The following is a 23,312-nucleotide window of genomic DNA, read 5'->3' as shown; positions in this document are numbered from 1 at the left end:
TGCGGTATGAGTCTTGACAGGAGAGCGTGTACCGCTCACTTTTTCCAAGACTCATAATACCGGCGTTAGGAAAATCCCATAGAAAAGATAGGATACGCAATTGACGTAAGGGGATTTGCGGTATGTTCGAGTCGCGGAAAAAAGTAAGCGGTACCCCTGTACCTGTCAGACTCATAATACCAGCGGGCATTAAAAAGCAGCGTTGGGACCCCTCAACGCTGCTTTTTAAGGCTAACGCAAGACTCGTAATCTAGGCGTATTACTTTGGCAGCCATTTTAAGTTAATCTTTGGCATTTTTTGATAAACCAGAACCACTCTCTTATAGGCTGGTTTACCCTGTTTATATCATACACTCACTCAGCAGAATTACGCCTTGAGAAAGGCCTATTATTGAGGCTGAAACAACCATTACTAAGGGCTATCTGCTCAAGTGATTCCTGCTTGATAATACATATATGCTTTTATCTAAGGCAATCCGGTAAGCCTTACTTGTTGGGGTTATTTTAATTTCCATGAAATTGTACTATGATTTATTTATTTATTTTCTAGGTACCACTGTTTTCATATACGATGAAGATCACACTATAGGATTCTTTAACTTGAGTCTTATTATTTTTAAACTATAGTACTACCAACAACAATTTAACATTTTTTCACTTGGATCGTATTATTATTCATATTTTTCAACTGTGGTTGGCACTATTTTTGGACTATCTCCTTTGGCCATCTTTTTATATATATGCTCATATATTTGTTTTATTATATTATCTTTTCATGCAATCTATGTATTTCATATTACATTTATATCAAAACTTTATATTTTGCATAAGATTGTAACTAATCTTGTTCACATTTAACAGAGACAGCTATTGTTAAAGTTACCAACGACCTACTTACTACAAAATCCAAAGGCCACTTCTCTCTGATTATCCTCCTTGATCTGTCTGCAGCCTTTGATACTGTTGATCACCCTCTTTTGCTCCAAACCCTCCAATCCTTCGGCATTTGCGACACAGCTCTCTTGTAGTTCTCTTCCTATCTGTCTAAACGTACCTTTAGTGTAGCCTTCTCTGGGGCTTCCTCTGTCCCGTTACCACTTTCTGTTTGGGTACCGCAAGGCTCTGTCCTCTGTCCCCTTCTCTTCTAAATCTACACGTCATCATTAGGTTCCTTAATAAAGTCCCAAAGGTTTCAATATCATTTGTATGCTGATGACACCCAAATCTATCTCTCTGCACCAGACCTATCTTCTTCCATGCAAACCTTTGTCACTAACTGTCTTTCTCCTATCTCATCTTGTATGTCCTCTCACTACCTTAAGCTAAATCTCTCCAAAACTTCCCCCCTTCTTCAAAAATCTCCACCCCCAACTTCTCTATAACTGCGGATAACTCAATCATTACCCTTACCCCACATGCCCGATGACTTGGGGTCAACTTTCTTTCACTCCTCACATTCAGCCCTTGGCTAAAACCTGCCGCTTCCACCTTAAAAACATCTCTAAAAATAAGATATTGCCTTGCACAAGACACAACTAAGATTTTAATCCACTCTCTCATCCTTTCCCACTCGACTATTGCAACTCTGTCCTCTCTGGTCTCCCTAGCTGCTGCATAGCTCCTTTACAATCCATAATGAATGCCTCTGCCAGGCTGATCTTCTCTTCATCTGCTGCACCTCTCTGTCAATCCCTTTACTGGCTTCCTCTTGCCTCCAGGCTTAAACAAAAAATTCTCACTCTGATATACAGAGCCCTCAACTGCACTGCTCCCCCCTACAATAGTGCAACTCTCGGCAGGGCCCACTACCCATTCGATCCCTATAAATGGAACAAGGAGACCTAACTAAAGCAATTTTCCTTGATTTTGCAAAGGCCTTTGACACATTAGACCACGACATACTACTGCTCAAACTAAAAAAACTCAGGTATTGGTGATCATCCACTAACCTGCTTTTGATCATATGTATCGGATCGATAACAATATGTCGCGATTTCTGACAGCGACTCCCTCCCTCTCCCAGTCACGTGTGGTGTTCCCCAAGGTTCCATTCTCGGCCGCCTACTATACACATTATTTATAAATGATCCGCCAAATGTCTGCAAATCCTCAACTGTACACATGTACGCAGACGACACGGTAATCTATGCTAGCAAATCCGATCTGCCGCAGCTTGAGGCAGTGCTCCAAGACCAGTTCACAGAGGTAGAAAAGTGGATCTCAAAAAACAAACTCTTCCTAAACACTGACAAAACTGTTACAATGACCTTTGGAATGGTACCTAAATTACACAAACTACAAAATTCCCATCTATGCATCAAAACAAAATCAAATTGCACACTGACCACAGTCCATTCTTTCAAATACTTGGGTATGTTGTTAGACCCCTATCTATCTTTTGGCCTCCACATAGAAAAACTTGCATCTAAACTCTATCCAAAACTAGGTGCCCTGTACAGAAACAAATCTTGCCTCAGCCCTACAGTAAAGGAAAAGATTGGACAGCAAATGCTGATGCCTATCATGGATTACGGGGACGTAGTATATGCACCTGCACCGCAAACTCACCTTAATAAACGTAATACATTGTATAACTTATTCTGCCACTTTGTGCTACAATGTAACTACAGGACCCACCATTGTGACATGCTAAAAGAACTAAACTGGCTGTCGCTGATATCCAGATGCACCATCCATCTTTCCAGCTTTGTGTTTAAGAGCTTTTCTGGGAAGCTCCCACCCTACCTGAGCAGAATGCTCTCCCCGGCTGTTCCCACCTCATATAACCTATGATCCAGTACGGCACATTATTTAGTTTGCCTCAATATAAAAAGAAAGCAGCTCGATACTCCTTTTCCTATAGAGCATAACATTTATGGAACGACCTCCCGAACACTTTCAAACCTTCCCCAAGCCTAAAATCCATTAAGAGATCCCTTTCTACATATCTCAAAACAGAATGCACCCGTCATGGTTGATTATATATTTCCTACCTGTTCTATGTTAAAATTTGCATATATTGTGTATTATTATTGTTTTTGTATTTCATTATACCCTATTGTATCAATGCAATGTTTTGTGGACCCAGGACATACTTGAAAACAAAAGAAATCTCAATGCATCCTTCCTGGTAAAATATTATATAAATAAATAAATAAACAATAAATAACACTAGCACAGCACAGTGTTCAATTAGTATTCAATAAAAACTGTACCTGTAAAATAGTGACAATTACTGTAGTAAAATTTGCCAGACTATAACACTGAGACACAGATTGCACTGTAATGCTATAACCAGAGTGAACTGTGCATAACAAAATGGTGCCAGTCACTTTTCTGGCAAACTCACGATGAGTACAGCACTGTTTCAAAATCTTTGGAGGCTGAAGTTCAGCTTCACAAAGCACTGTATTAGCGGAGTGCAGTAAAGTGAAGCGCTGTAAAGTGAGGTATACCTGTATACACTTTGTGTGGGTGCGCAGTGTTTATTATTTAGTGTTTGTTTTATATTGATGTATATTATTTGTATAATTTGCACTGTTGCATGAAATTAGATACAGAAAACATTAATTATATTAAAAAACAACTTGAGATCTTTAACATTTTTAATAATATGTAATTTATATGAATTTCTGTTACATCATTTGAGCATTTTGTGTAACTCATTAATAGTTACTTTTGGTCTTGACAAGATTCTTACTATAACATCTAAAACAGATTGTTTCCTAAGCTACAACAAAGTATGTGCAAGTGACAGACACGTTTTTCAAGGTCAGCAGAGATTTCTATTAAGCTTTTCTACACCCAAGTGCTACAAAAAAAATAAAAAAAATAAGACTGAATGACTCTCTGCAAAGTTGCATTTAAAATCTCACTTTGTTGGATCCTGTAATCTTTAATGGATGCCTTTGGCAATATTGAAAAGGAGTTTAAAAAAAATCACTAAAAATCTCAAAGATGATTTTAATGGAAAAAAATAAATCTTCAGACTCTTTATAAGTTGTGTGTAATCAAACCCAGCATGACAAAAGGCTGTATATACAGTAAGTACACATTATATAAAAGCATGTCTGAAGGATTAGTTTTTTTATATATATTTTCTCATACTGCTTTTGCCATTGGCCTGAGAATCCAATTAACTGATATCAGTATAATCATCTGTACAAATAAGTCATTTATTTCTACTGACTAAAATCACCAGTTATATATTTAGCTTTTACATTCAAACTTCTTTACTCAGGTCCAAAGTAAACTGACTTTAAAATATAATGCCCATTGTTATTAAATAATAAGAGAGATTCTCCACCCAGTTATAAGGACAATTATGGGCCTTTGTTAAAGAGACACTGGACTATAAAATGTATTTCTGCTTAAAGGGACAGTGTACTATAAAATGTTCTCCTCTTTAAAGTGTTCCCAATTATCTATTTACCTGTTGGAGAATATTTAATTGACAAATAAATTATTTAGCTTTATTTTGTCATTGGAAATTGCAGTTTTTGCCTGTTGTATCCCCACCTATACTGAAAAAGCAGAGTAAACATAACCAGGAGAATAAATTACGCTCTACATTGAGGGTAATAGGGATGTTAAGCTTTAGTTGTGCATTTGTTTTCAGATGAATGCACATTGGTCAAGGAAATCAGATTTTTGTTTTGTTTTAAGGAAACAAAAATCTAAATGAATGCTCAAAGAAAATTAAAAGGACATGAAACCCAGTTTTTTTCTTTCATGATTAAGATATATTATACATTTTTAAACAACTTTCCAATGTACTTCTGTTATCAATTTTGCTTTTATTGAAGCAGCAGCAATGCACTCCTAGAAGCTAGCTGAACACATTTGTAAGCCAATGAAAATGGGTATACAAGTTCAGTCACCAATCAGCCGATAGCTTCAAGCTCCCAAGCCTATCTAGCTATGCTATTCAACAAAGGATACAAAGAGAATGAAGTAAACCAGCTAATGGAAGTAAATTGGAAAGTGGTTTAAAATTGTATGCTCTATCTGTATAATGAAAGAAAAAACTTGGGTTTTATGTCCCTTTATTTATTTTTTTCATGTCCCTCGTTTTGTTTTAAGGAAACCTAAAAAAATGTATCTCATGATTCAGATAGAACACACAATTTTAACAACTTTCCAGTTTACTTCTATTATTTAATTTGCTTAATTCTCTTGGTTTTCCTACTACTGTCAGTGAGCTGGAAGCCAATGGCAAGATGCATTTATGTGCAGCCACCAATCAGCAGCTTCCGAGTCTACCTAGGTATACTTTTCAACAAGGGATATTATACTAAGTGAACACAACTATTTAGATAATAGAATTCATTTGGAAAGTTATTTAAAATTGCACGCTCTGTCTAAATCATAAAATAAAACATTTGAGAAAAACCTTCAGTATTCATATGTTTATTTTATTATTATTTTTAGGGGTTAACACTTACTTAAGTGCGCTCTCCATGCTCCACAGAGCATATTAAGGTAAGTATTGTAACTACATGGGAACCTTTCACCTGTAGCTTTGAACCATTTACATTCATTTTAAAATGTTTAACAAAACAAATACCGAATAGTGCAGCCACCGAATATTAGAGGAAACAAATGTCCCTGGATATTAGGAATGAAAATTTCATCCAATTTTTTTTTCTTGGCTGCACATTTCTACTAAGTAGAGATACCATAAATACCATAGAAGGCTTTGGGGGGGTGGGGGGAGTGATAATGTAAGGAGATTTTATATCCATGCAAGCTCATCCAATATTAATGGGTTGTGGTTTAAAAGAGCAAAACCAGCTAGTTCATGTTAAAAAAAAAAACCTAAAGGAACAATTTATTATTATTGTTATTGGAAACCTATAAGGAAAATCAAATTTTAAAATACACTGTCTCTTGTTATACCAACTGTTAAATATATGGAAAACTGTTTCTTCATGTTTATTTTGTATTTGAAATAACTGCTTTTAATCATTAAAATATTAATCTGTTGCTCCCCAGAGCATGTCGAAAACAATGGGCTAAGCCTGCAAGTAAAGTCGACCTGCTAATGCTATCTATGCTAGGTATAGAAATGGTAATTATAGCTGGAATTGAATGAACACAACCAGCTATTTTGGATACAAAATCTCTCTCTTCCTCCTATCTTCCACTAGGAGGTAATTAGTGTTTTTGTCTCCTGTTTACCTAGTTTTTCTAAAGATAAAACATATGTTACTCATATTCTCAGTATAGACAGGAAACAACAGGCAATGGTATATATTTAAAATAACAAAATAAAGATAAAGGAGCTGTTTGCAATAAATTAAATAGATACCAGCAGGTAAACTGAACCATTGGGAACATATTAAAGGGGGATACCATTTTATAGTACAATGTCCATTTAAGGATGTCACAGAGAAACAGAGTTAGAGCACATAAGTGATTAATTTATTGAAGAATAAATGGGCTTCAAAATATAAATCTAAGCACTGCTGGAAAATATGTTAATATTATGACACATATTTAGCTGTTAAGAAAAAGTGTAGCATTCAGTTTATATGATTGTTGTCAGCTGCCTTGAGTTATCGCTTGTATTGGAGACAATTATATCTGTCTGCAATAGGCGACAGCAGAAAATATATAATAAACAACACTCAAGAGGCTTTTCAAAGGGTGTGTTCCTGGAGTGCAAAACATTGCAAATTATAGTAAAAAAAACTAGAAGCAAAAGAAGGAGAAAAATGACAGTATAACAACACTCATGAGTACTGAAATAATAATGTATAATTGTGTTGATAAGGAAGATCACCTGAATCCGGGATCTAATAAAACTTAACATTTAATAAAGGTAGATTAAAATATTGTGAATACAGTGTTAGTGCATTAAAACTTAGATTAAATACGTACACAGGGTAACAACATCCACTAAGAAAATATAAATACTATTAGAAACCGTAAGCCACGCAGTTCAGTGCAAACAAAGTACAAGCTCACGAATTGCAAGGAAAATGACCTAAAAAGGGGGATTGACCCCGCCACAATGTATCTACAAAATGCAATATTGGAGCAAAAGTAAGCACAGTTCTGTGTGACTACGGTATACATCAGGGTAAAAACCCAAAAAATGAGCCAATATCGCTATAATAGCAACTATAGAAGTAGATGTTGTCCCCAAACTTTTCTCCTTCTTTTGCTTCTACTTATGACTGACAGTTAGCACCCCCCTTTTTCTCTGTTTTATTGATAATTGATATTAATTAATATATGTGTATCTTTATATACATCAGTTTTTTCATGCAAACATATAAATACATGAAGGAACATTACTCAGAATTAATTAATAAAATTACTAAGGGGTCCTCTAATTTGGATTTTTGAACTTCCCACTTTAACTATCCACATAGTAAAAAAAACTACCACTTAAATGTTTTTAAAAAATTCCTTCATGTGCAGATCATTTGCAATATAGTGCTAAGGTGCCAATATACACGTTTTACTCCTGACTGACAGTGTAATCGACTTTAGATAAGAATCCACTCTGAAAAAGTACAAAGAATGTTTAGAGAAAAGTCCACAATATAATAAGTAAAAACATAATCTATAAAGAACATTATTCTTTCATTTCATAATTTTCATAAACATTTATTCATCTTCTAAAATACTGTTTCTTTTTATTTTTGCTAAAAAATTGCACCACCCCACCTATAATCATTTATTTATAATTTAAATTAAACCTTATAATTCATCATTTGTAATCTCTTATATATTGAACTAGACAGGCAGAGGATAAAGTAAAGGTTTACCAAGTTCAGGCATTGCTCCCAAATTATGTAATCTAATTATTGCACAGAAATTAATTTTTATGTCAGAAATACTGAAAATATCAGTGTAATATTGTCTCTTTTTCTTGAACTGAAGAAACCCGTGAAAAGCTCCTCTGTGTGAATCTTGAGTGCATTGTATCTTCACTTAAAGCATTATCAAGTCTGGATAAAATGCTCATTTTAAACTTTTTAAAATCCTGGCCCAAAATGACATATAGTATAGGGTTAATGCAGCTGTTGGCGGTTGCCAGAACATTTGCAAATGGAAAGCCAATACGAAATATGGAGAGGGGTATCTGATTTAATTTAAATTCCAAAATATGCATCACATGGTATGGTGTCCAACAGATGAAGAAAGCCAGAATGATGATAAATATAATCTTAAAAGGTTTTGAAGATTTAGTGATATGATTTTTCTTGAGTTTGTAGACAATAATGATGTAACTTGATATAATCACTATTAATGGAAGAGTATAGCCAAACAGAAATCGTACAAAAGTAACAGCTTTATGTATTGATTCCTGGTAATGATTTTTTGCTAAGAATGCAAAGTTGTTGAAACAAACTGTTTTGCCGTTTCTATTTGTAGTGTCACGGAAAATTAAGGAAGGGGAACCCAGCAAAAAGGCAAAAATCCAGGTCACTGCACAGAGAATTCTGGCCCATTTAATAGAACGATGATTTTGGGACCAGACTGGAAGTGTTACAGATATACAGCGATCCAGGCTTATAATAGTCAACAGGAGTATGCTGGCAAACATGTTCAAAATAAGCAAAAAAGAATTCAGTTTGCACATGGCTTTTCCAAATATCCAGTTGTAATCCATAGATACATAGGTCACAGTTAAAGGTAAGAAAAATGTGAATAAAAAGTCAGCAATTGCCAGGTTAAAAAGCCAAATGGTATTGACTGATTTTTTCAACTTTAATGCAATGATACCAATGACAAGGCCATTTCCAATGGTTCCAAGAAGAAATATTATACTGTAAAGTACAGTTGATACAATATTTATGTGATTCATCTCATATTTTGCATCCGGACTTTTAGAGACATAATCGAAATCATCCAAAGAGTCATTAAATTGGTAATCTGGATAATCTGTTGCCTGTAAAAAGAAAGTAGAAGGATATTAGAAAAACGCACTTAAAATATGTTTACAATCTTACGGCTAGATTTAGAGTTTTGTCGGTAACGACCCGCTTAGCTAACGCTGGCTTTTTTCCCCCCGCACCTTTTAAATAACGCTGGTATTTAGAGTTCACAGAAGGGCTGCGTTAGGCTCCAAAAAGGGAGCGTAGAGCATAATTTACTGCCACTGCAACTCTCAATACCAGCGGTGCTTACGGACGCGGCCAGCTTAAAAACGTGCTCGTGCACGATTTCCCCATAGGAAACAATGGGGCTGTTTGAGCTGAAAAAAAACCTAACACCTGCAAAAAAGCAGCGTTCAGCTCCTAACGCAGCCCCATTGTTTCCTATGGAAAAACACTGCATATTATTATTAACCCCTAATCTGCCGCTACGTACACCGCCGCCACCTACTTTATCCCTATGTACCCCTAATCTGCTGCCCCTAACACCGCCGACCCCTATATTATATTTATTAACCCCTAATCTGCCCCCCTCAACGTCGCTGACACCTACCTACACTTATTAACCCCTAATCTGCCAACTGGACTTCACCGCTACTATAATAAAGTTATTAACCCCTAATCCGCCTCACTCCCGCCTCAATAACCCTATAATAAATAGTATTAACCCCTAATCTGCCCTCCCTAACATCACCGATACCTAACTTCAAGTATTAACCCCTAATCTGCCGACCGGACCTCACCGCTACTATAATAAATGTATTAACCCCTAAAGCTAAGTCTAACCCTAACCCTAACACCCCCCTAAGTTAAATATAATTTTATTCTAACGAAATAAATTAACTCTTATTAAATAAATTATTCCTATTTAAAGCTAAATACCTGTAAAATAAACCCTAATATAGCTACAATATAAATAATAATTATATTGTAGCTATTTTAGGATTAATATTTATTTTACAGGCAACTTTGTATTTATTTTAACCAGGTACAATAGCTATTAAATAGTTAATAACAATTTAATAGCTACCTAGTTAAAATAATTACAATATTACCTGTAAAATAAATCCAAGTGGGCCGGCATAACATTGCAATAGAAGCATTACTATGTTCAGTGATTTAACCCTTTCACAGACGGATTAAAAACAAAAAAGGTAAACATATACTTTTTTATTAGGAAAGATTAAATATATGGCTTTTTATTAGTTAAGGTTTACCATCACTTTATTTATTATTTATTAGTATAATCTCTCATTTTCACATATTATGATTCATTTTTGCACATAAACTTGACAGAAGTACACTAATTCTTAATGTGTGCTAACCCAAATTGAGTTATATTAAGGTGCGTTATGTATTTATTAAATATAAAATATTGAAAAATATTAATAATGAATGTAAATAATTATAGATGTACGAAAATATTCTAAACACACGGGACATTTTTTGCAGTACAGCAGTCCCACCCCTTTCTCTCCCCCCTCTTTTGCTTTCTCTCTCCCCCTCTCTTTTACTCTTCCTCCCCCCTCTCTTTTGCGTTCTCTCCCCCTCTCTTTTGCGCTCTCTCTCACTCCACATCTTTTTTGCTCTCTCTCCCCCTCTCTTTTGCTCTCTCTCTCTCTCCGCCCTCTCTTTTGCTCTCTCTCCCCCCTCTCTTTTGAGCTCTCTGTCTCCCCCTCTCTTTTGTGCTCTCTCTCTCCCCCTCTCTTTTGTGCTCTCCCCCTCTCTTTTGAGCTCTCTCTCTCCCCCTCTCTTTTGCACTCTTTCTCCCCCCTCTCTTTTGCACTCTCTCCCCTCTCTTTTGCTCTCTCTATCTCTCCCCTCTTTTTTGCTCTCTCTCTCCCCCTCTCTTTTGCTCTATCTCCCTCCTCTCTATGCTCTCTCTCCCCCTCTCTCTCCCCCCTCTCTTTTGCTCTCCCCCTCCTCTCTCTCTCCCCCTTCTCTTTTGCTCTTTCTTTCTCCCCCTCTCTTTTGCTCTCTCTCCCCCTTTCTTTTGTGCTCTCTCCCCCCTCTCTTTTGCGCTCTCTCTCTCTCCCCCTCTTTTGCTCTCTCTCTCCCCCTTTCTTTCTGTTCTCTCTCCCCCTCTCTTTTTCTTTCTCCCCCTTTCTTTTGCTCTCTCTCTTTCCCTCTATCTATTTTTTTCTCTCCCCTTCTCTTTTTCTCTCTCCCCCCTCTCTTTTGCTCTTTCCCCTCTATTTTGCTCTCTCTCCTCTCTCTTTTGCTCTCTCTCCCCTCTCTTTTTCTCTTTCTCCCCTCTCTTTTGCTCTCTCTCCCCTCTCTTTTGCTCTATCTCCCATCTCTTTTGCTCTTTCCCCTCTCTTTTGCTCTTTACCCTCTCTTTCGCTCTCCCTCCCATCTCTTTTGCTCTTTTCCATCTCTTTTGCTCTATCCCCCTCTCTTTCTCTCTCTCTCCCCTCTCTTTTGATCTGTCTCTCTTGCACGTGCGTGACTGTGCCTGGCCAAGACCTAGAACTAGAACTTATTAGAACTAGAACTTATTGGAAAGGTTAGGTGATTACCTTTCCAACAATGGGTCTTGAGGGTCTGTAGCTGCTTAGATGCCTGAGATACAGGCTTCTAAGCAGCATGCCCCTTTCCCTATATTGTCCATAGTCTTTTTTTTAATAAAGTTGCGCGGTGACGTCATCATGTCATTGCGTGTGTCTCTCCTGTATGTCTATTTAAGGGGAATCACCCCTTTAATACCTCAGGGCTATATAACCCCTCCTCTGCTAGGCTTCTTTGCTTAAGTATTTTGTCTAGGAGCAGGTATACCTCTCTACTCCTATTTACTGAAACCCTACCTTGCGTGCTATAGAACTCTCTGCTTTCAAGTGGAGTCTTCATCTCCCATTCCACTAAGCTGATTCCTCTTCTTATCACAAGTATCCTCTTGCGTGCCTACGCTGAGGGTTACAGACTTCCAGGCTGTCTCTTCTACTTTCGCTACAGACAATCCTGACGTCTTCAGCTGCTGCCGGGAGAATTGATCAGCTTGCCAGCTCAGCTGCGGCATCTAACCGGAACCTACGGCCACTACCTACGGATTCCTACTTGCAGCTCCTGCTTTGCTGACTCATCACTACCACTCCTTCCTCAGTATTCTTTAGAGCTGTCTTGGATCATTTACTATCAGTCAGCACACGGATCAAGGCCCCATATATTTCCATCTGCTGATTCACTGTGTTTGACAAAACAGGCATCTGGTAACATTTCCTTACTTTTTCTGTTGTGTGTACATACATTCCTTTTTCCCCACAGTTATATTGTAGTGGTAACTATCTCCGTTAGTTATCACTACATATAGTGGCATATAAATACTGTGATCTATAACAGAATTATAATTAGTTATCACTATTCTCATTGATCACTGTTACACTACTATATTTTGTTGCATCTCACATAATTCTAAGCTACAGCAAATTGAGGTCCACAAACATTATCTACTGTTAAATATTTGTGTGTGTAATCTAACAGGTTGTTACATAATACTTAAGCCTCATGGATCCATCTGAGCTTGTGAATCACGTTGCCACCCTCTCACAAAGAGTGGACACCCTAAATGTTGCAGTTAGGGAGCTACAAATTGAAAATCAAAACCTCAAATCTGATATTAGAGACATTGTTTCCTCTAAAGCAACCTTTTCAGAAAATATCCCTGAGCCACAGGCATCACCCCCTGAGAAATTCTCTGGGAATAGGACCCAGTACAGGGATTTTAAAAATGCCTGCCATCTCTTGTTTGCTTTACATCCTAAGACATATCCCACATAACGTCTCAAGGTTCTAACCGTTATTTCTTATTTAAGAGGTGAACTCAGGGCGTGGGCTAACACCTACTTCGAGTCACAAGATCCACTCCTGGATTCATTAGATGATTTTTTTGCTGCTATGTCCTCCCTGTACAAGGGCTCAAATAAGCAAATGACTGCAGATAATGCTCTCAGAACCCTGAGACAGGGAAAACGTCCTGTGGAGGATTTCATTGCAGATTTCAAAAGGTGGATACTGGATTCCCAGTGGAACCAGATTTCCCCAAGGAATCAATTCCGCCTCGGTTAGTCTGAGACATTGAAGGATGAACTGGCCAGAACTGAACTTCCAGACACTCTTGAAGGCTTGTACACCCTGTCCACAACAATTGATTGCCATATCAGGGAGAGGAAGCAAGATAAATATGCTAGTGGCAGTTCTTTTAAAGTTGTAACTTCACAATCTTATTCACCACTCCCCCTTAAACCTCAAGACCAACCTATGGAGATTGGTATAATTAGGGGTCCGTTAACCACCGAGGAAAAAACCCGCAGACGTCTCCAGAATTTATGTATTTATTGTGCTTCCAAGAACCACGAAGTTAAAGACTGTCCTTCCTTAACAAAACAAAAGAATGGTAAGCCTAAAACTTTTGTTGATTATTACACCACAAAAAATAAATCATCTGCTTACTGTGTTGTTATTATTTCCTTACAGTGGAACCAAAACCATCTGACCACTGAAGAAGTTCTTGATTCTGGATCTTGTGGAACTTTATTGATTTAAATTTTGTTAAAACTAATAAAATTCCTTTGATTGATAAAGCAAAACCCTTATCTGTGCGTGTTATTGATGGTTCCCAAATATCAACTTGACACATTTCACAACAAACTGTACCCCTCTTCACTTCCACTAACAATAACCATAATGAGTACCTCATATTTGACATTATTCTTTCCCCTATGTTCCCAGTTGTATTAGGTTTACCATGGCTCAGAATGCATCTGCCAGAAATATTTTGGAAGGATTTAACTATTAACCTTAACGCTGATTTCTGTAAGAAAACATGTTTTCCCGTCCCTTCAGTACTCCAGGTGATCGAATCATTCTTTGCCTAAACATTACCAAGATTTTGGTGATATTTTTGATAAAAAGGAGGCTGATACTCTTACGACTGCCCGATTGATTTAATTCCAGGCTCCTCTATTCCATATGGTCATTTGTATCCCCTCCCCCAACCGGAGTTAAACCATCTAAAAACATATCTAGATGAAAACCTGCGAAAAATGCTTTATTAAACCATCTTCCTCATCAGCAGGTGCAGGATTCTTTTTCATTAGGAATAAAGATAATAGTCTACGCCCTATAATTGACTATAGGAAGCTCAATAAAAGGACTATAAAAAATGTTACCCTTTGACACTCATCCCTGAGCTAATTGAGAGGTTGCAAGGTGCCAGTTATTTCACCAAATTGGACCTTAGAGGGGCATACAACCTCATCAGGATTCGTTCAGGTGATGAGTGGCTCACCGCCTTCCGCACTAGGTATGGGTTATATGAGTATAATGTTATGCCTTTTGGGCTATGTAATGCCCCTGCATCATTTCAACGATTCATCAATGAAATCTTCAGGGATATAATAGACATTTACGTTGTTGTATACCTTGACGATATACTCATATACTCCGATAACTTCCAAGATCATATAAGACATGTACGGGCTGTACTATCCCGCTTGCGAGCTCACCAACTCCCAGCTTGAAAAATGTATTTTTTATTCTAACTCCTGGGTTATAACATTAGTAATAAAGGCATCCAAATGGAGCAGAATAAGGTTCAAATGATAATCGATTGGCCTAAGCCTAATTGTAAAAGAGATGTCCAACAGTTTCTCGGTTTCTCCATTTTTTATCGTAAATTTATTAAAGACTTCTCTTCTATTGCTAAACCTCTAATGAACCTCACCATGGACAATCCAAAGTTTCTTTGGACAGAGTCAGCTCAAAATGCTTTCGATTACCTAAAAAATCAATTTACTACTGCTCCTATCCTACTGATTCCGAATCCAAAAGAACAGTATATTCTTAAGGTTAACGCCTCCGAACATGCTCTTGGAGCAATTATCTCCTAAAGAAAACCTCCTAAAATATCATACACCCATTCTACTCCAGGGTATTGAATTTGGCCGAACAACATTACCCAGTCGGCGAAAAGGAGTTGTTGGCTATTAAGGCCTCATTTGACCATTGGCGTCACATTTGCCCATTCTCATTTTCACCGACCATAGGAACCTTCAGTATGTCCAAACAAATAAAACACTCTCCACTCTCTCATTAGTTACCGACCTGGCAAAAAGAATATTAAGGCAGATGCCTTATCCAGGAAAGACCCAAAACCAACTTTTCCCACGAATCCATCTACAATTATTCCAAAAGAAAATTTTGTTGGAATTCTTTCCCCTCTATATCAGAAAGTTAAAATTGCTCAAACAACTGATCAGTCCTTACCACTTACTGATCTATATCAAGATAGTCATGGATTATATTTCCGCAAAAAACAATTGTACATACCACCGGAACTTCGTTCAGAAATTCTTCAATCAGTACATGACTCACCTCTTGCTGGACACTCTGGACCATGGATTTACTAAAAAGGAGCTTCTGGTGGCCATCCATGAATAATACTGTTCAACAATATGTCTACAAATGCATAACTTGTGCCACTTCGAAACAACAAAGAGATCATTCCTACGGTCTATTACTATCATTGCTTATACCAAAACATCCCTGGACTCACATCGCAATGGACTTTATAGTTGAGTTACCCAGATCATCTAATTGTAACACTATCCTAGTTATAGTAGATCATTTTACCAAAATGGCTTATTTTGTTCCCTGTCTCAACCTTCCCACTGCACAGACTACTAGTAACCTCTTCATTGCAAATATAGTAAAAAAAGCACGGCCTGCCAGCTTCTATTACAACCGACCATGGATCACAGTTTAACTCGAGGTTTTGGAAACATCTATGCATTGCTTTGAGGATTGAACAAAAACTCAGCACGGCATACCACCAGCAAACAAACAGGCAAACTGAAAGGACAAACCAGTCCCTTGAGCAGTACCTCCACTGTAATTCTACCCACCTTCAGGATGATTGGGTAGCCCAACTACCCCTAGCGGAGTTCTCTTATAACAACAGTATAAACTCATCTACCAAAATGTCACCATTCTTCGCAAATTTTGTCTATCATTCTACTTTCCACCTGCCACTTCTTGCCCTCAGGTGAATGATCTTACTAACTCTCTTGCCCAAACTTTTTCTGTTCTGCAAGACAACATAAAGTTGGCCCAAGATCATCAAAAACACTATTATGATCTCAGACACAAAACTCCACCTAAATATTCTGTTGGTAACTTAGTCTGGTTGTCTACAAAACACCTCAAACTTGGAACCCCATCAATAAAACTCAGTAAGCTCTTTGTAGGTCCTTTTCCGATCATCAGGATTTCCAATCCTAACACAGTTACACTACAACTGCCTTCTACCTACAAGATACACCCTACCTTTCATGTCTCTTTGGTCAAACCTTGCTCATCTGATATTCCTCCTCTTCCTCTTCATGCTGCATCTACTCCCCCTCCTTTGCCTGATGCAGAATATGAGGTTGTTAGTATACTGGATTCCCGACGTTTTCGAGGACAGCTGTAGTGCCTCGTCTATTGGCTTGGTTATGGACATCATGATGACTCTTGGGAACTGTCCACAAACCTCAATGCCCCGAGATTGGTTTCCCTTTTTCATAAAAGACACCCGGATAGGCCTCGTCCTTGAACCTCGCAGTGGTTCCTTGGAAGAAGAATTATGTAACACTTTATGTCTTTCAAAGGGGAAGCACCTCTTAAAACCTCAGGGCTATATAACCCCTCCTCTGCTAGGTTTCTGTGCTTAAGTATTTTGTCTAGGAGCAGGTATACCTCTCTACTCCTATTTACTGAAGCCCTACCTTGCATGCTACAGAACTCCATGCTTTCAAGTGGAGTCTTCATCTCCTGTTCCTCTAAGCTGATTCCTCTACTCATCGCAAGTATCCTCTTGCGCGCCTGCGCTGAGGGTTACAGATTTCCAGGCTGTCTATTCCACTTTCGCTACAGACAATCCTGATGTCATCAGCTGCTGCCGGGAGAATCAATCAGCTTGCCAGCTCAGCTGCGGCATCTAACCGGAACCTACGGCTACTGCCTACGGATTCCTACTTGCAGCTCCTGCTTTGCTGGCTCTTCACTACCACTCCTGCCTCAGTATTGTTTAGAGCTGTCTTGGATCCTTTACTATCAGTCAGCACACGGATCAAGGACCCATATGTTTCCATCTGCTGATTCGCTGTGTTTGACAAAACAGGCATCCGGTAACATTTCCTTACTTTTTCTGTTGTGTGTACATACATTCCTTTTTCCCCACAGTTATATTGTAGTGGTAACTATCTCTCGGCCAGATTACAAGTTTTGCATTATGAGCGGCTCGGTAATAACTTGCAAGTTATGTCCACCGCTCACCTTTAATAGCGCTGCTATTACAGGTTTGCAAAAACCCGGCGTTAGCAGGCAGTATGGCAGCATTGAGCTCCATACCGCACACAAATACCATCGCTGCTTTGAGCTGGTTTTACGTGCTCGTGCATGATTTCCTCATAGACATCAATGGGGAGAGCCGGCTAAAAAAAAAGCCTTACACCTTCAATAAAGGAGTGTAGAGCTCTGTAATGCAGCCCCATTGATTCCTATGGGGAAAGAAAATGTATGTTTACACCTAACACCCTAACATAAACCTCGAGTCTAAACACCCCTAATCTTCTGCCCCCGACATGACTGCCACCTACCTACACTTATTAACCCCTAATCTGCCGCCCCCAATGTCGCCGCCACCTACATAAATTTATTAAACCCTAATCTGCTGCCCCCAACGTCGCCGCAGCCACTATACTAAAGTTATTAACCCCTAAACCTCTGGCCTCCCACATCACTAACTCTAAATAAATATATATACCCCTAAACCTAAGTCTAACCCTAACACCCCTAACTTTAATATAATTAAAATAAATCTAAATAAAAATTACTATCATTAACTAATTAATTCCTATTTAAAACTAAATACTTACCTATAAAATAAACCCTAAGCTTGCTACAATATAACTAATAGTTACATTGTAACTATCTTACGGCTAGATTACGAGTTTTGCGTTATAAGGGGTGTGGTAACTTGCACGTTATTGTCACTGTTCACTTACCTACAGCACTGATATTACAGGTTTTTATAAACCCGGTGTTAAAAGACAAAAAGTGAGCATAGAGCAAAATTGTGCTCCATACCGCACTCCAATACCAGCGCTGCTTAAGTCAGTGGTGAGCTGGTTGTACGTGCTCGTGCACGATTTCCCCATAGACATCAATGGCCAACTGAAAAAAAGCCTAGCACCTGCAATAAAGCAGCGTAAAGCTCAGTAACGCAGCCCCATTGATTCCTATGGGGAAAGAAATTCCTATTAGCTAATGCAATCAGCGAATAGTATTGAACTTTAATCCTATTGGCTGATCCAATCAGTCAATAGGATTGAGCTTGCATTATATTGGCTGATTGGAATAGCCAATAGAATGTGAGCTCAATCCTATTGGCTGACTGGATCAGCCAATAGGATTGAAGTTCAATCCTATTGGCTGATTGCATCAGCCAATAGGATTTTTTCAACCTTAATTCCGATTGGCTGATAGAATTCTATCAGCCTATAGGAATCTAAGGGACGCCATCTTGGGTGACGTCACTTAAAGGAACCTTCATGTCTTGAATATGGACCCGCTCTGCACCGGATGGATAAAGATAGAAGATGCCGTCTGGATGAAGACTTCTGCCCGTCTGGAGGACCACTTCTCCCGGCTTGAATGAAGACTTCTCCCAGCTTTGTTGAGGACTTCTTGCCACTTCGCTGAGGACTTCTCCCGGCTTCGTTAAGGATGGATGTCGGCTCTTCAAAACTGTAAGTGGATCTTCAGGGGTTAGTGTTAGGTTTTTTTAAGGGTTTATTGGGTGGGTTTTATTTTTAGGTTAGGGCTTTGGGCTGCAATAGAGCTAAATGCCCTTTTAAGGGTAATGACTATCCAATGCCCTTTTCAGGGCAATGGGAAGCTTAGGTTTTTTTAGTTAGGTTTTTTTTGGGGGGTTGGTTGTGTGGGTTTTACTGTTGGGGGGTTGTTTGTATTTTTTTTTACAGGTAAAAGAGCTGATTTATTTGGGGCAATGCCCCGCAAAAGGCCCGTTTGAGGGCTATTGGTAGTTTAGTTTAGGCTAGGGTTTTTTTTTTTTATTTTGGTGGGGCTTTTTTATTTTGATAGGGCTATTAGATTAGGTGTAATTAGCTAAATATCTTGTATTTTTTGTGTGTGTGTGTAATTTAGTGGGGTTTTTTTGGTTGTAATTTAGGTATTTGTATTTAATTTAGGTAATTGTAATTAATTTAGGTAATTTATTTAATTGTAGTGTAAGGTTAGGTTAGGTGTTAGTGTTAGACAGGTTAGGTTTTATTTTACAGGTAAATTTGTATTTATTTTAGCTAGGTAGTTAGTAAATAGTTAATAACTATTTAGTAACTATTCTAACTAGTTAAAATAAATACAAACTTGCCTGTAAAATAAAAATAAACCCTAAGCTAGCTACAATATAACTATTAGTTATATTGTAGCTAGCTTAGAGTTTATTTTACAGGTAAGTATATAGTTTTAAATAGGAATTATTTAGTTATTAATAGTAAATTTTATTTAGATCTATTTTAATTATATTTAAGTTAGGGGTTGTTAGGGTTAGGTTTAGGGGTTAATACATTTAGTATAGTGGCGGCGATTTTGGGGACGGCAGATTAGGGGTTAATAAATGTAGGTAGGTGGCGGCGATGTTAGGGACAGCAGATTAGAGGTTAATAATATTTAACTAGTGTTTGCGAGGCGGGAGTGTGGCGGTTTAGGGGTTAATATGTTTATTCTAGTGACGGTGATGTCTGGAGTGGCAGATTAGGGGTTAATATTTTTATTTTAGTGTTTGTGATGCGAGAGGGCCTCGGTTTAGGGGTTAATAGGTAGTTTATGGGTGTTAGTGTACTTTTTAGCACTTTAGTTACGAGTTTTATGCTACTGCTTTGTAGTGTAAAACTTATAACTACTGACTTTAGAATGTGTAACGAATCTTGAGGGATAGGCTGTACCGCTTTCTTTTTGGCCTAAAAAAAAAAAGCTTGTAATACCGGCGCAATGGAAGTCCCATTGAAAAAAGACTTTACGAAAATTGCGTAAGTTAATTTGAGGTACGGCCAAAAAAGTGTGCGGGACAGCTGTACCTACAAGACTCGTAATAGCAGCAGTAGTAAAAAAGCAGCGTTATGAGGCTTAACACTGCTTTTTTACTCATAACGCAAAACTCGTAATCTAGCCGTTAGGTTTTATTTTTATCTCACAGCTAAGCTTGTATTTATTTTAACTATGTAAACTAGTTAGTAAATAGTTATTAACTATTTACTATCTAGTTAAAATAAATACAAATTTACCTGTAAAATAAAACCTAACCTGCCTCACACTAACACCTAACATTAAACTAAAATTACACAAAATAAAAAAAGAAATTATCAAATATTTAAACTAATTACACCTTTTCTAATAGCCCTATCAAAATAAAAAAGCCCCCCCAAAATAAAAAAAACCCTAGCCTAAACAAAACTGCCAATAGCCCTTAAAAGGGCCTTTTACGGGGCATTGCCCCAAAGAGTTCAGCTCTTTTACTTGTAAAAAGAAATACAAACAACCCCCCAACAGTAAAACCCACCACCCACACAACTAAACCCCCCAAATAAAATCCTATCTAAAAAACCTAAGCTCCCCATTGTCCTGAAAAGAGCATTTGGATGGGCATTGCCCTTAAAAGGGCATTTAGTTCTTTTTCTGTGCCAAAACCCTAATCTAAAATTAAAACCCACCCAATAAACCCTTAATAAAACCTAACACTAACCCCCGAAGATCCACTTACAGTTTTTGAAGACCGGACATCCATCCTCATCAAGCCGGGAGAAGTCTTCATCAAAGTTGGCAGAAGTCCTCAACGAAGCTGGGAGAAGTCTTCATCCAGACGGCATCTTCTAACTTCATCCTTCAGACACAGAGTGGCTCCATCTTCAAGACATCCGGCGAGGAGCATCCTCTTCTTTCGATTCCTCTTGAAGAATGAAGGTTCCTTTAAATGACATAATCCAAGATGGCATCCCTTGAATTCCAATTGGCTGATAGAATTCAATCAGCCAATCGGAAATAAAGGGTAAAAAATCATATTGGCTGATGCAATCAGCCAATAGGATTGAGCTTGCATTCTATTGGCTGTTCCAATTGAGGTCCACAAACATTATCTCCTGTTAAATATGTATGTGTGTAATCTAACAGGTTGTTACAGTGGGAGAGTGCTAGCGACGGCTCTGAGCTGTTGTTAGCACCTGAGTGGGAAACTCTGCAACGGCTCAGAGCCGTCGTTAGCACTCAAGGGGTTAATTGATGTTTACATAATGTGTCTTAAGTTAACTAATTCTTCATGTGCGCTAACCCAACACACCGTTAGACCTAAAGCATGAAACCCGAAGTGTGTTATGCATATTTTACATTCCAATGTTCTTCACATGGATTTTTTTTAATTTCTAATATTATATATAAATGTATATGTTAATGTGAAATATATATCTATACCTATATATCTATAGTATTTATTTAAAATAAAATAACATGTCCCTGTATATCAAGAGCATTGGAATGTTAAATATTTACAGTAAATACACAGTAAAACACATTATTAAATATTATTATTGCTTTATTATATGGACACACACACACATATACTATATATATATATATATATATATATATATATATATATATATATATATATATATATACAGGGAGTGCAGAATTATTAGGCAAATTAGCATTTTGACCACATCATCCTCTTTATGCATGTTGTCTTACTCCAAGCTGTATAGGCTCGAAAGCCTACTACCAATTAAGCATATTAGGTGATGTGCATCTCTGTAATGAGAAGGGGTGTGGTCTAATGACATCAACACCCTATATCAGGTGTGCATAATTATTAGGCAACTTCCTTTCCTTTGGCAAAATGGGTCAAAAGAAGGACTTGACAGGCTCAGAAAAGTCAAAAATAGTGAGATATCTTGCAGAGGGATGCAGCACTCTTAAAATTGCAAAGCTTCTGAAGCGTGATCATCGAACAATCAAGCGTTTCATTCAAAATAGTCAACAGGGTCGCAAGAAGCGTGTGGGAAAACCAAAGCGCGAAATAACTGCCCATGAACTGAGAAAAGTCAAGCGTGCAGCTGCCAAGATGCCACTTGCCACCAGTTTGGCCATATATCAGAGCTGCAACATCACTGGAGTGCCCAAAAGCACAAGGTGTGCAATACTCAGAGACATGGCCAAGGTAAGAAAGGCTGAAAGACGACCACCACTGAACAAGACACACAAGCTGAAACGTCAAGACTGGGCCAAGAAATATCTCAAGGCTGATTTTTCTAAGGTTTTATGGACTGATGAAATGAGAGTGAGTCTTGATGGGCCAGATGGATGGGCCCGTGGCTGGATTGGTAAAGGTCAGAGAGCTCCAGTCAGACTCAGATGCCAGCAAGGTGGAGGTGGAGTACTGGTTTGGGCTGGTATCATCAAAGATGAGCTTGTGGGGCCTTTTCGGGTTGAGGATGGAGTAAAGCTCAACTCCCAGTCCTACTGCCAGTTTCTGGAAGACACCTTCTTCAAGCAGTGGTACAGGAAGAAGTCTGCATCCTTCAAGAAAAACCTGATTTTCATGCAGGACAATGCTCCATCACACGCGTCCAAGTACTCCACAGCGTGGCTGGCAAGAAAGGGTATAAAAGAAGAAAATCTAATGACATGGCCTCCTTGTTCACCTGATCTGAACCCCATTGAGAACCTGTGGTCCATCATCAAATGTGAGATTTACAAGGAGGGAAAACAGTACACCTCTCTGAACAGTGTCTGGGAGGCTGTGGTTGCTGCTGCACGCAATGTTGATGGTGAACAGATCAAAACACTGACAGAATCCATGGAAGGCAGGCTTTTGAGTGTCCTTGCAAAGAAAGGTGGCTATATTGGTCACTGATTTGTTTTTGTTTTGTTTTTGAATGTCAGAAATGTATATTTGTGAATGTTGAGATGTTATATTGGTTTCACTGGTAAAAATAAATAATTGAAATGGGTATATATTTGTTTTTTGTTAAGTTGCCTAATAATTATGCACAGTAATAGTCACCTGCACACACAGATATCCCCCTAAAATAGCTATAACTAAAAACAAACTAAAAACTACTTCCAAAACTATTCAGCTTTGATATTAATGAGTTTTTTGGGTTCATTGAGAACATGGTTGTTGTTCAATAATAAAATTAATCCTCAAAAATACAACTTGCCTAATAATTCTGCACTCCCTGTTCCCTGTATATATATATAATAAAATAGTCCTCTGCATTCAAATACATGGCCATATTACATATACCATATTAAACCCTTATAAATATTTTTTTATATAGTTTATGACTCATTTTTATCAGATAGTGTTTA

The 23,312-nt window shown here is 38.0% G+C and overlaps 1 protein-coding gene across 2 annotated transcripts in view; it reads right to left on the bottom strand.

Annotated features, from left to right (window-relative positions):
* Nucleotides 1-3,591: 3,591 nt before the first annotated feature.
* The window catches only part of LOC128648818 (chemerin-like receptor 1), a 170,781-nt gene continuing 151,060 nt past the window's right edge, over nucleotides 3,592-23,312 (bottom strand). For both annotated transcript variants that reach the window (XM_053701692.1, XM_053701693.1), the window contains exon 3: nucleotides 3,592-8,905. In XM_053701692.1, coding sequence (XP_053557667.1) covers nucleotides 7,859-8,905 — 1,047 coding nt within the window. In that variant the 3' untranslated portion in view covers nucleotides 3,592-7,858. The remainder of the gene's footprint in view (nucleotides 8,906-23,312) is intronic.

Source organism: Bombina bombina, chromosome 2 (assembly GCF_027579735.1).
Source record: "Bombina bombina isolate aBomBom1 chromosome 2, aBomBom1.pri, whole genome shotgun sequence".
Lineage (NCBI taxonomy): Eukaryota > Metazoa > Chordata > Amphibia > Anura > Bombinatoridae > Bombina > Bombina bombina.
The sequence above is the reverse complement of the archived record's forward strand: the minus strand, read 5'-3'. Positions and strand labels throughout refer to the sequence as shown.